This window comes from Muscardinus avellanarius, assembly GCF_963383645.1.
Source record: "Muscardinus avellanarius genome assembly, chromosome: 1".
Taxonomy (NCBI): Eukaryota; Metazoa; Chordata; class Mammalia; order Rodentia; family Gliridae; genus Muscardinus; species Muscardinus avellanarius.
In genome coordinates this window covers 163,839,297-163,852,247 of record NC_137786.1, presented here as the reverse complement: position 1 = coordinate 163,852,247, position 12,951 = coordinate 163,839,297, and the positions used below count along the sequence as shown (strand labels likewise).

At 37.7% G+C, this 12,951-nt stretch overlaps 1 protein-coding gene across 1 annotated transcript in view; it reads right to left on the bottom strand.

The window, feature by feature from the left end:
* RAB38 (RAB38, member RAS oncogene family) overlaps positions 1–12,951 on the bottom strand; it is a gene marked incomplete at both ends in the record, with an annotated part of 56,826 nt that overhangs the window by 30,013 nt on the left and 13,862 nt on the right. Inside the window, one exon of the mRNA XM_080701055.1 lies at positions 4,784–5,064. Within this exon, the coding sequence (XP_080557181.1) occupies positions 4,784–5,064 (281 nt within the window). The remainder of the gene's footprint in view (positions 1–4,783; positions 5,065–12,951) is intronic.

Here is a 12,951-nt window from a genome sequence, read left to right as displayed (position 1 = left end):
CATGAATCAGTGGAGCCACATCCTGTAAGCCCACCTAAATTTTTTGGAAAATAAATGCCTAAAATCTAGAACACCCATTTTCCATAGGGACATAGTAAAAGAAAAAGAGCAAACACCTTTCTCTGAACACAGTATAGGCATAATACATACCACTTAAGGCATTGACTCAGAAACAAGTCACCTGATGCAAATTGTGTTAATGAATGTACAAATGGCCATTCAGAATTTTTTTTTAATTTTGACATTTAGAAAATAGAAATAAGCAGAGATGACCACACTACTCAATTTAAATGATTTAAAAATAATGTGTAAGCCAGGCGTGGGGTGGTGCACACTTAAAATCTCCACACTTGGAAGGCAGAGACAGGAGGATCACACAGGTTTGAATCCAACTGCTCTGGCTTAAGAGACCCTGTTTCCAAAAATAAAAAAAAGTATGAAATAGGTCTGGGAGTACAGCCCAGAGGTAGAAGGGTTTCCAGGAACCCCAGAAAATAAAAAAATATATATAAATAAATAAATAAATATAAAAATAATAAAAATAATGTGTAATACTCAATCCATTAAAAATGAATTAGGATAAATACCATAGAGAAGTGCAATTATATATGTATTTCTAGTTTGTATAAATGCATTATGTTTTATAACTATATTTTCTAAAAGCCTATTAAATAAATGATCTGTGATACTATCCTTCAAGCAGCTTCTAGCAAACCAACCAATTCTTGACTGCTACAAATTTTAGAAATTTTAAAATATTATAAAAAAGAGATCACTAAATTTAATTAAACACAAAAAAACTTTTCCTTTGCAAATTAATTCTAAGTCGGAATCCTCACTATTCTGTTAAGTGTTCAATATGGTCAGAGACATTTAGGAATCGCCATATGGCCTAATCCCCACTTTGATGAGATGCTACAAAACAATAACAACAAAAAACATTATCTTTAATTTTAGAAATCGACACTGACTATAAAGCACATATTAATTTTGAAGGGTTAACATAGAAAGTAATTAAAAGTATAATTAGAATCAAACATATAAGGTAAAAGCTATATATCTTTAGAAAAGTAACTTAAACTTCCACTTATTTTTTTCAAAATAATAATTTCTGCTTTATAAGGTTATGCTAATGAATTAATTGGTTCACATAAGAATATATACACAATGCTGACTTAGACATCAAGAAACATAGCCATTGTTATCACAGATGTAAAAAAACAAAATCAGATATTTATTACCAGCTTGATTATGAAGTCACTTAAGAGCTCTCTAATTGCTCAAAGATTCTTTCCTTTTCTTTTTCTTTTTTGATACTGGTGATTGAAACCAGGAGCATTCTACCTCTGAGCTACACTCCTAGCTTTATTTTATTCTTTGTTTTGAAACCGAGTCTCACTTAAGTAGCAAAGGTTGGCCTTAACCTTAAAATTCTCATCTTTCAGCCTTCCCAATACTGGATTACAGACACGCATCACCACACCCAGCTACATCTTTGCCTTCTAACAGACAGTTCTCCATGGGAAACGCCCGCTGATAATAAAGAACCCCACTAGTCATATGTGACCAAATGCAATGCTGTACTCAGGAAGTTAGCATAACCTGATCAGAGATGTTTGAAAAGGCTCTTTCGAACAGCTTGGTGTTTCAATTTGTGAATGCCATAGTATTATTCCAGAGTTTCTAGATGTGGACTCTGAATATTAACTTGGAGCTAGAAAGCTCTTTTCATTATGTCATTCAGAAAGACAATCTCAAAATGTAGTATATTTGGAGGGAAAAGAGATGTTGAATGTGGGATTTTACATTTTACAATGAGATCTTGGATTCCCTTGGTCATATTAGCTTGTGAAATTCCATGTCCCTTTTCCCACACTATACAAAGCTTCTCTTCAAAGTTCACACTCGCGGAGATTTGGAAGATTAGAAATCCAGTATCTTAAGTACAAAGGCTAGCCGGGCCTTAAGTTAATGAGCATCATGTCCCTTAAGCATATAGAGTTTGACACTATGATGGTAGAAAAAAGACTGTCAAAGTGAAGTGTTAAAAAATGTGTTGAGAAAGTTCCTTGACCCACAAGCAATTTCAAACCTCTTCACAATTCATTGGCCTCCCGCTTTCTCTGTTTTCTTTTTAGCGCTTAATCACTATACAACATACTAAATATTTTAATCATGATGTTGTTTTACTGTAGTATATAAAGGCGGGATTTTGATTGTATGTTTCTGTAGACTAGATACCTGGCATATAACACATATTCAATGATATTTATTTATTTATTTATTTATTTATTCTGTAGTACTAGAGACTGAACCCAGGGACATTCTACTTCTGAACTACACTTACAGCCCTATTTTATGTATTTATTTTTTTTTTATTCTGGAGCAGGGTATTACTAAATTGCTAAAGGCCTTGCTAAAATGAGGCTGGTCTGGAACCTGCAAACCTCCTGTCTCAGCTTTCCAAGTACTGAAATTATAAGCATGTACCACTATGACCAGATTCAATGCTTATTGAGTAAACAAATAATGAAAGACTACCCTCCCCATAAAAATCATTCAGTGTAGCATGTCCTTAAAATGTAATCGACTGAGAAAAGTAGTTCTCCAAATCCTCCTCTTTTTCCTCTATAGTCGATGGGCTGTAGAGTGAGTCTTTTGCAACAAAAGAAACTGAAGGGAAATACAGAAGTTGTGAAGTCTCATGTGCAGCTAATGAAAAGGATAATAGGTGAATTCACCCACATTTTGGGATTAAAACTAAAAACCCTGGCTACTATCCAGGAAAGAGAATCAGACTATTAAAAAAAACAGTCATACTTGTTCAATTTCTGTCACTTACTGTCTGAGTTTTGTTCTGTCTTCTTTTACAGCAATAAATTCTTCAAAGTCATGAACCAAAAAGGCTCAAGGATAGCTAAGAAATAAAAAATTATGGGTATGATGTCCTAAACCAAAGAAAGAATCCTAAGAAAGAGAGGAAGGAAAGGACTTTAAAAAACATGTGTGCGAGGGGGATGGAGTCTGCTGGAACACTGGAGACACTGAAGGAAGACAAAGATACTAGAAACTGTGGAATAACAACTTTCCAAATCCAAGAGCTGTTTACAAAAACACAGAGAAATGACAGGCACTGAGTTTCTCCATAAAAAAAAAAAAGTTGTGCAAACTGTTACAAAAAATGACATCACCATCTCCTTCTTTCCTTCCATAATCCTCCAATTCAAACAGTTTAATCCTACTGGCCTTCCCAATTTAGTGATATTCTTGAGGTTTCCCTTTTTAATTCCTATAGCCACTATTTTTTTTTTTTTGGAAGGCCTCATCATTTTCCTATAAGGACACATGGAATGTTAAAATCTAGGCAAACGTCTTTCTCTCCTCAAGTATTTATAATTGCTTTGTGGAGAAAGCATTCAAATACCTTTCTTCTCACTTATTTTGAAACAAACAGTACATTATCATTATCTCTAATCACCGTACTGTGCAGGAGAACACCCCTCGCCTATTTGGAATGAGGCTCATTCAAGTAATATTTGTAAATCGCTATCTAACGATATGCACAAGTGTTAACAATAGGAGGAAGTGTCAACTCCATAAATAGACAATACCTATCTTATTCACAGCTGAATCCCAAACAAGTAGCATAATGCCTATGCTCCATAAACCAATAAAGTGAAAACAATAATAACAAAAAGTTATGCAGATTGCAATCCTTAATAATGTAAACCTTATATGCACAAGGAAAATATCAAAAAATACAGCAAAACAAGTTGATAGATAGGCTAATTACCCTGGTCATTACTCAATGTCTACATTAATCATCACATTATACCTCATAAATATATATATATATATATGTATATATATATGCATTATATGTAAATCAAAAAATGAAGCCAGGCATGGTGTTGCATGCCTGTAATCCCAGAACTTGGGAGGCTCAGACAGGAGGATCGCAAGTTCAAAGACAGCCTCACTACTGTAGTGAGAATCTCAGAAACCTAGAGAGACCTTGATTCAAAACAGAAAATAAAAAAGGGTTGGGGATAGTGCTCATGAGTTCAATCTCTAGTATAAAAAGAGAAAATTAAATCAATTATAATTTTGTCATGATTCTGACATTTTAAAAAATATATAAGCAAAAACAAAAAGTAGAACAAAAGTCACACACCTAACAAATCAGAGAGCAATGTGTGATTTCCAGCCCTGCCTCTGCTCCTATCTCCTGCTTCATCTCTGCCTTTCAAGAGAGTCAGGAGTGCAAACTAGGTTCCCACACAAATATTGTCTTGTATCTTCACTGTTCTAGAATCCCCAAAGTCATAGTTTAGTATTATTGTCATCTTTTGATTTCTAAGGCAAAGTACAATTCCTGACATAAAGGTGAACAAGTTTAATGTAATTCATAGGTAAGACAATGACATTGAATGTGAGTCTTATTTCTTTCATTTACCATAAAATAATTCCTAATAGGTTTGTCATGAGGACTGAATGCAAAAATGAATGTAAAACATGCCTGGCACATAGCAAGTGGTCAAAAATTGAACATGGCTATTTTTTGTTGTCAATGTGACCATGTATGATAAGCTTTACTCCTTTAGTCACAATCACCTTAAATTGTAGATCATCATACTTACCCTATAAAGAGCTTAAAGAAATTTGAGAACCATAAATCACTAGACAAACACATATTATTAACATTATGATGATGATAAGGATTAAGTGCCATTTCTTTGTGAGCCTTGTCTATAATAAGTTTACCCATTAATTGTCACATTACCTTTGCTGATGTTTCAAACCATCCCACGAAGCCATGCTCCTTGCAGAACTGGTCCATCTTGAGACCATTGTTCATGAGCATATCCTTCCCTTGGTCACACTTGTTGGCCAATAAAACCACTGAAACTGGTTTGCCATTAGGGAGAGTTAACTTTGAGTCCAAATCATTTTTCCATTTTGCCACTGCTTCAAATGTGGCTGGTCTCGTGACATCGAAGACAATAAATGCACCCATAGCTTCGCGATAATAGACCCTTGTCATGTTTCCAAATCTTTCTTGACCTGTCACCAAAAGAAATAGAATTCAAAAACTCATTACAATTGGAAACTGAGTAATATATTAGACTGCATGAGGCCTCCAGTAAAAGCAAGTCACTCAATAAAGTTGTATTGCTAATCTTAAACAAGTGAATTAAATGTGCAATCATGAAGTTTCATTCTTAATCTTTAGATCCAGAGGAAAATGTATTCACTTAACAAGTATTAATTGAGAAAGCAGCATGTACCATCTTATGTTCTAGAACTGTGCCAATAAAGTGTCCCCACTAGTTATGTGTGTCTATTTACATTTAAGTTTATGAGGCTAAGTGAAACTTAAAGCTCAGATCCTCAGTCACACTAGCTACCTTTCAAGTGACCACATGTAGCTAGATGATGCCAATACCAAACATGTGCACCAACACAAGACATTCTGTGGGTAACACTATTCTAAACACTTGGGATTCAATGATTAAAACTTGAAAATCTCTGCTGTCAAGAAGCCTTAATTGTAGTGCAAAGACAGACTAATAAATAACTAAATGATGTTGAATGTTAAGAAGGTGCCGGGCATGGTGGCACACGCGTGTTATCCCAGTACTTGGGAGGCTAAAACAGAAAGATCTCGGGTTAGAGGCCAACCTGAGCTACTTAGTGAGGCCCTCTGAAACTTGGTAAGACTCTGTTTCAAAATAAAGATCCTGTTCCATAATTTAAAAAAATAAAATAGGACTGGGGGCGCAGTACAGAGGCAGAATGCACCTGGGTTCAACCCCCAGTACCACAAAACAATATTTTTTTTGGTGGTACTGGGGTTCCTGTAAGCCCTTCTAACTCCGGGCTATGCTCCCAGACCTATTTTTACATTTTTATTTGGAAACAGGATCTCCTAAGCCAGAGCACGCGACTGGCTTTGAACCTGCACAATCCTCCTGTCTCTACCTCCCAAGCGCGGGGATTACAAGCGTGCACCACCACGCCCGGCTCCACAAAACAATTTTTTAAATTATAATTTCAGACCAGAGATTATGTCAAGAAAAAAAAACTGCAACTACTTCAGCTGAGTAACAAAGAAAAACAAAATCATTTTACTTCTAACTCTGTCTAATAGTATTTTCTGAAGAAAGGAACTAATGAAAACTGAGTTTATATTTTTTGAACCCCAGGGCTATGCAACCCAAAAAGCCCTTTTTATTTTGATTTGGACGTCTATTCATGTCAAAAGCCTTATTAAAGCATATAAATTGAAACAAAGTTATGTGTGTTACTTTTCTTCAAACAAAATGTGGAATCTAGGGTATATCCCAGTAAATACAGGTCAACATACCCCTAAGAATACTTATATCCTAAGAATACACATTTTGAGTACAGAGGTTTTTGATGTTGAATTTTAATATAAATTCACAAAATATTCCATAAATTGTATTCACGTTGGCACTGGCATTGAGGTTGAAAAGATGAAGAATGCCCCAAGCATTTAATGAAATTGGATGAAAGTAATATGTGTACCTGGGTGCTCAAACCAGTATCACCAGAAAGGAGGACATTTTTTGGAGGGGCAGCATATGATACTCCTAAAACATTTCTTGCCTGGGATGTAATACATAAACATTGTTTTTAAATTTCCCACAGCCACCTAGTCAATGAAAACAAAAAATGTTCCATATGACAAACAACCCACAGATGAACTTTCACTTTTCCCAAATATTTTTTTTCTTCTTTTATGTTTTTTTAATGCCTGATGCAAACAGTGATCTTCTTTGATACTGTTCAGGATGGGCCATGACATTTCAGGAAGAGAGAAGGGTAAAAGCCCTCTGTGGTCATTCAGAACTCTGAAGGCCTCTAGGCCTTTGCAAGGACGTCTCATGATCTCTTTCTGAGATCTTGTCAGATAAAGGGCAAAGTCATGGGTTACTCAATAATCTGCTTGTCCAGTGGTTTTTCAGAGTGGAGTAGGCCTCTCTCAAGAATAAACATTTGACATTTCACTATGAGGCACAGAGTCATTTTAAGATTGTGCAAAGAGCCACATATGGTCTTACACCTTCATACAGATTTAGAAAGAAAGACTGGGGACATGACTCAGTGGTAGCGCATTTGCTTAGCAGGTACATAGCCCTCAATCTTTAGTACTACAAGAAAGGAAAGGTGGTGGGTGTGTGTGTGTGTGTGCGCGCGCGCGGCGTGATCAGAAACAAGGAGAACATGCTTATTTCTAGAAAGAAAAGACCTTTGTATATGGCGGTCACTGTGCCAGCTACTTGGGAAGTTTATAATTTGACATTCCCGCCAGGGGTCACATTCAGATCAGAGCATTTCTAGTGCTCACATATTACCCTTCCTCTGTCAGCTGACAGCCTTCTCTGCCCTTTCTTAATAAGAGTGAGAACCATGTGACTCTTAGTGAGTGGCTACTTACTGGCAGAGTAGAGGCCCAACAAACTTATCCTGAGTAAATTTACTTTAAAACATGACTATTTTAATAAACATTTGAATTTTTGGCATTAAATCACTTGCTCTACACACATTTGTTAAGTAACTAATGAAGTGCAGTCTCTGTGCTTTATGCTACTAAAACATACTTTTTTTTGCCATGAGGGACATCAAAGCTCTAAGGAAATTAATACTTAGATGTTTGCTTTGAAAATAATCCAATTCACCTTGTAAGTTCTCATTTCTCTTAGTCTCTAAACATACTCCACAGCATTCTAGAAGTGTCTCATGATTCCTTTTCCAGATCTAAGGAGTGTTAAATAACAAAAAAAACAGCCAGATGATTGAATATATCACAATTTTTGTCACATAGGTCTTGCAGGTATGATGACTCACATCTATAATCCCAGTACTGGGGAGGCTGAGACAGAAGGCCCATGGGTTCAAAGACAGCCTGGATAACTTATCGAGACTGTCAGCAACTTAGCAAGAACCTGTTTCATGTTTCTCTTCAGATCTTATAAATCTTTCGCCTTTTACAAAATTAATTTCTTTTTTGCAGTACTGGGGATGGAACCCAGGGGCATTTTACCTCTGAACTACATCTCCAGCCCTATTTTTTATTCTTTATTTTGAAACAGGGTCTCACTAAGTTGGAGAGAGCCTCACTAAGTAGCTGAAGCTGGCCACAAACCGGGATCCTCCTGTCTCAGCCTTCCAAATGCTGGAATTACAAGCGTGAGCCACCATGCCCAGTTTCAAAATTAATTTTTTTAAAAATGGGCCATAGGTGTAGCTCGGAGGCAGAATGCCCTTGGGTTCAATCCCCAGTACAAAAAAAAAAAAAAAAAGGAAGACATGGGTTTTCATTTTAATCACAGGCAGCCCAGAAGAAATCAGAGCAGCCTTAAAACATCTATTCCGCCGGGCGTGGTGGTGCACGCTTGTAATCCCCGCGCTTGGGAGGCAGAGACAGGAGGATCGCACAGGTTCGCAGCCAGCTGTGCGCGCTGGCTTAGGAGACCCTGTTTCCAAAATAAAAATGTAAAAATAGGTCTGGGAGTGTAGCCTGGAGGTAGAAGGGCTTCCAGGAACCCCAGTACCACCAAATAAAAAAAAAATCTATTCCTCTCCCGAACCTCAGTTTTCTTATATGTTAAATGAAGATGGTGTGGCTAATCTCTAAGGCCCTTCCTGCTCTCATTCCTTATATTAAATCACATCCACTTTTCTAGCATCCTGAAATGGTGCATTTGATCGCAAAGGCTCAGCTAAAAATTCACACAAACATCACAGCCATAATGTGTATTTAATATTTTCATTTCAAATTAGTGTTCTATAGACACTCTTGGTAAGCACAGCCAAGTGGTGAATCTTTCAGACAGACAGAAAACCAATGGCAGGGAGAAGAACAGGTTTTCTGTTGTGCTGGGTATATGGTCTTACCACTCAGAACCTAAACAACTAGCTTTGTGATCTCAGGTTTGTCACCGCACCATTATGAGCCTCAGTTTCCCTTCTGGTAAAGTGAGGATGCTACATTGAATACTCTGAGATAAGTCCACAACTGCTTCTGGGAAGCCCTCTTCCAGAAGCAGGCAACCAATTCTCCTTCCCCTCTCCTTGTCCCTTCCTCCTCCCTCTTCCTTCCCCCACCTCCAGTGTTCGCCAATCTGGTTCACAACATCATCAACACATCCATCCAGAGTGGTACCCATTTACGCTATCTTCTAACTCATCTTTTACTCCCTCTTCCAAAGGATCTCTATTATCCTACCAACATTTTCACTTCTGAAGAGGTTTTTAAGCTAGGCATAGCAGCACAGGACTGTAACTCCGGTACTTGGTAGACTGAAACAGGAGGATCACGGCTCAAGGCCAGCCTCAGCAACTTAGCAAGACTGTCAGCAACTGAGTGAGATCCTTACTCAGATCCGGGGGGATATAGCTCAGAGGTAGAATGTTCTTGTGTTCATTCCCTAGCATCAAAAAATAATTATCTTCTACCTCTTCTCTCCCTCTCTACCAGCACTCCCACTTCCTTCTGCTCCAGTGCAGGCCTTCATTGCTCCTCACTTGTACCCCTGATGGTCCTCTAACTGCCTCTTTTTATTTCTCTCTGTCCAGACATAAATATAAATTATATGAACACAAATATAGGTTTTCAGACAACTGCCATCAGGCAGCACAAAAAAACAAACAAACAAACAAAAAACAGGAAGTGTTTACAGAATAACCATTCGTGGACTGCACTATTCAGAGATTCTTATTCTGCTGGTTTCGTATAGGCCTCAGAAATCTTCATTTCAAGCACTCTCTAGGTGACATTCCTGTATAGCCTAATCTTATAACTTCTATCTCCATTATAATCTGCTTTCAAAAGGTCAGGTTTTAGCCAGTGCAGCTCGCCAATACAGTGGAGCACGCCTGTGATGATCCCAGTACTTGGAAGACTGAGACAAGATCCACAGGTTCTAGGCCAGTCAGTGCACAGTAACTTAGACCCTGTTTCAAAATAAAAAGTAAAAAAGGCTGAGGGTATAGCTCAGAGGTAGAACACACCTGGATTTGATCTGTACACAAAAAAGGTAAATTTTACCATTATGCCTTGAGTTTTTAGCTATTCGGTGACATATATGTGTGTGTATACATATAAAAACATATATATGCATAAATATATATATATGCATAAAGATATGCATATATATATATGCATAAAGATCTTTTTACTAATTAAAGTTTGTGATCTTTTGGCTCCAATGACTTTCAGGCTCTTCTCCTGTCCCTTTCTTTAGAGTGCTCCATAGCCAAGCCACCCTGAGACGACTTCTTTTTTATCCTAAGACACATCCTACATTACTCTCTGGATTTCCTTGCCATTTACATATCTGTTCCCAAATCCAGAGTGCCATCCTCATCTCTCCTCCTATTTACTTCAGTGGCATCCTATGTCATCCTATAACCTTTGATCATGTCCTGAAATCTCAGCATATTTGTGAAGCCTCCCTGTCCTGGCAGCTAGAACCATTCATTCCTTCTGCATGACTCCACAGAGTGTTTCTTCCTCCTGCACCAGGAGCACTTATCATGGTATAGGTTCATGCTTCAATCTCTACCATGAAATTGCAAATCATGGTGAGCAGGTTAGTCGAGTTTGGATGTTATGAAACTTAAGGGCTATTTCTTCACTTTTTAAATACAGTAAGACCTCATGATGCTATGATAGAAAAAAAAACTGAAATTAAGGTTCCTTCTTCTTCTAAAATACATCATTATATATTCATGAACTACTGCTGCATATGAATGTACTGACTCTGTATTCAACTCTCATTTCCAGTAAAAAAAAAAAATCAATAGGTATTTATTAGAGGAGAAACTTACCATTATTCTAACAGAGCTATGACAGGTTTCAGACAGGAATGTTAATGCTTTGTTAATAACTCTCACTCTTATGAAATAATCCCTCAGAATCAATTTACTCTAAGTAATACATTATTTTGGACAATGGTACAATTAGAAGATCTAAAAAAATGCCACAATGATAGTCTCTATAATTCTAGGAGTGAAAGTGTGAAAAGTAAGAAGTCAATATAAAACCAAAGTAAAAATGAACCTTGCACAATTATCTCGAAATGGTCCAATGGTCCAATGATGTAATTCCTACATGGTAAAAAGGCACTGAAATTTAATTATTTATGCTGATTTTGAAAGCTTGGGGGAAGCATGGTGGTGCACGCTTGTAATCCCCGCGCTTGGGAGGCAGAGACAGGAGGATCGCGCAGGTTCGAAACCAGTCGCGCTGGCTTAAGAGACCCTGTTTCCAAAAATTAAAAAAAAAGTATAAAATAGGTCTGGGAGTGTAGCCCAGAGGTAGAAGGGCTTCCAGGAACCCCAGTACCACCAAAAAAAAAAAAAAAAGAAAAAAGAGAAAAAAAAGAAAAGATAAAAAAAGAAAAGAAAAGAAAAAAGAAAGCTTGGGGGAAAATGACATATTAGGACCAGAGTCAGGCTGACAACCTAGTGAACAAGGTTTTCTCCAGTTTTCAGGAGCCCTTCTGATCCCCTGGCAGTGGTTCTGAAACTCTTCAATCTTCTCTCTTCATTATCTTGTTCTGCCAAGCCAGTAATAGAAATGCACCAACTAATTGCTACATTTCCAGGACACTTAGGCATAGATCCTGGAACTAACCTTGTATAATTTTCCTCTATGAAATTACCAGGTGCTCCTAAATCACAACCAAGTTTCTGGAGAGCTAGTGAGAAGCCCTGAGCCATGTACAAAACTTCAATAAGGTCCCCGTGCTGAGTGAAGGAATTATCCCTAACACCCTAGCCCCATTTCAGTGGAAAAATGCAAGCTAACCAAGTCTTGGGGAGTTGTCTGTTCTGTCTGTTGCACTCACCACTTTTTTCCCATGTCCATTAAATCATCCACCTCATCTCATTATCTTACTCACTTAACAAAATTTTGAATTCATATAATTTTCTGAGAACTATTTTAGCAACTAGAATAAAAAACAAACCCTTTATTTTATGATAAGCGAATTTTACCAAAAAGAGATAAATACTAAACCAAAATGTAAAATGTAAATAAGACCATGCTAGCTAGGGAAAAATAAAGCAGAATAAAGGGATGCCAGAGAGAGGAATCCATTGGACCATGCAGACTCTACCATTTGAGCAAAGATCAAAAAGAGATAAAATAATAGGCTCCATGGATATTTTAGATAGGAGTGTTTTAAACAGCAAGTGAAAAGATCCCGAGGCACAAAAATGTCTGGCAAGTGTGTAGAGAACTTTAAAGAGACTGGACTGGCTGGGGAGGGCTACTCAGGGGTTAGTAGAACTGGGATAAGCAGTGAGGTCACAGGGTGCAGACTGGTGACACTTTTAGGCCATTGTATGGATGTTGCCTTTAATTCTCTGTGAGAGGAATATGCTGATGAACTGTCAGCAGTTGGAAAACACAAGCAGACAAAAGCACAAGGACGGCCCAGGCCACGGCGCTGAGAAATGACTGGAGGGAGTCTAGTCAGGACATGGTGAGATAGATCAGGTAGGAAGTTATATTAATAATCCAAGCAAGGGACAATAATGATGTGCACCAAAGTAGGCGTGATGAAGATGGTAAAGCCGGGTTGTTTTCTAGGCAAATGTGGAGACAGGGATGCTAGATGGACTATTAGATTATGACATGATTCAAGCATGACTCCTAGCGTCTGAAAATCTGATGTACAGAGCTTGGAGTTAGAGCTGCCATCATCTCAGATGGAGAAGACTTTAGCAGGTATAGGTTTGGTGTGTGTGTGTGTAGCACGCCATGGTGGGGAGAAGTCAGGTCAGGATTATGACATGTTATGCTACAGTCTGAGATGTCTGTTGGGAGAGACCTTAAGATGGTAGTTGGATACATATCTGCGGCTTCAGGAGGAGAGCAAGGCTGATGATTCAACTTGTTCTTTAATTGCTGTGCAC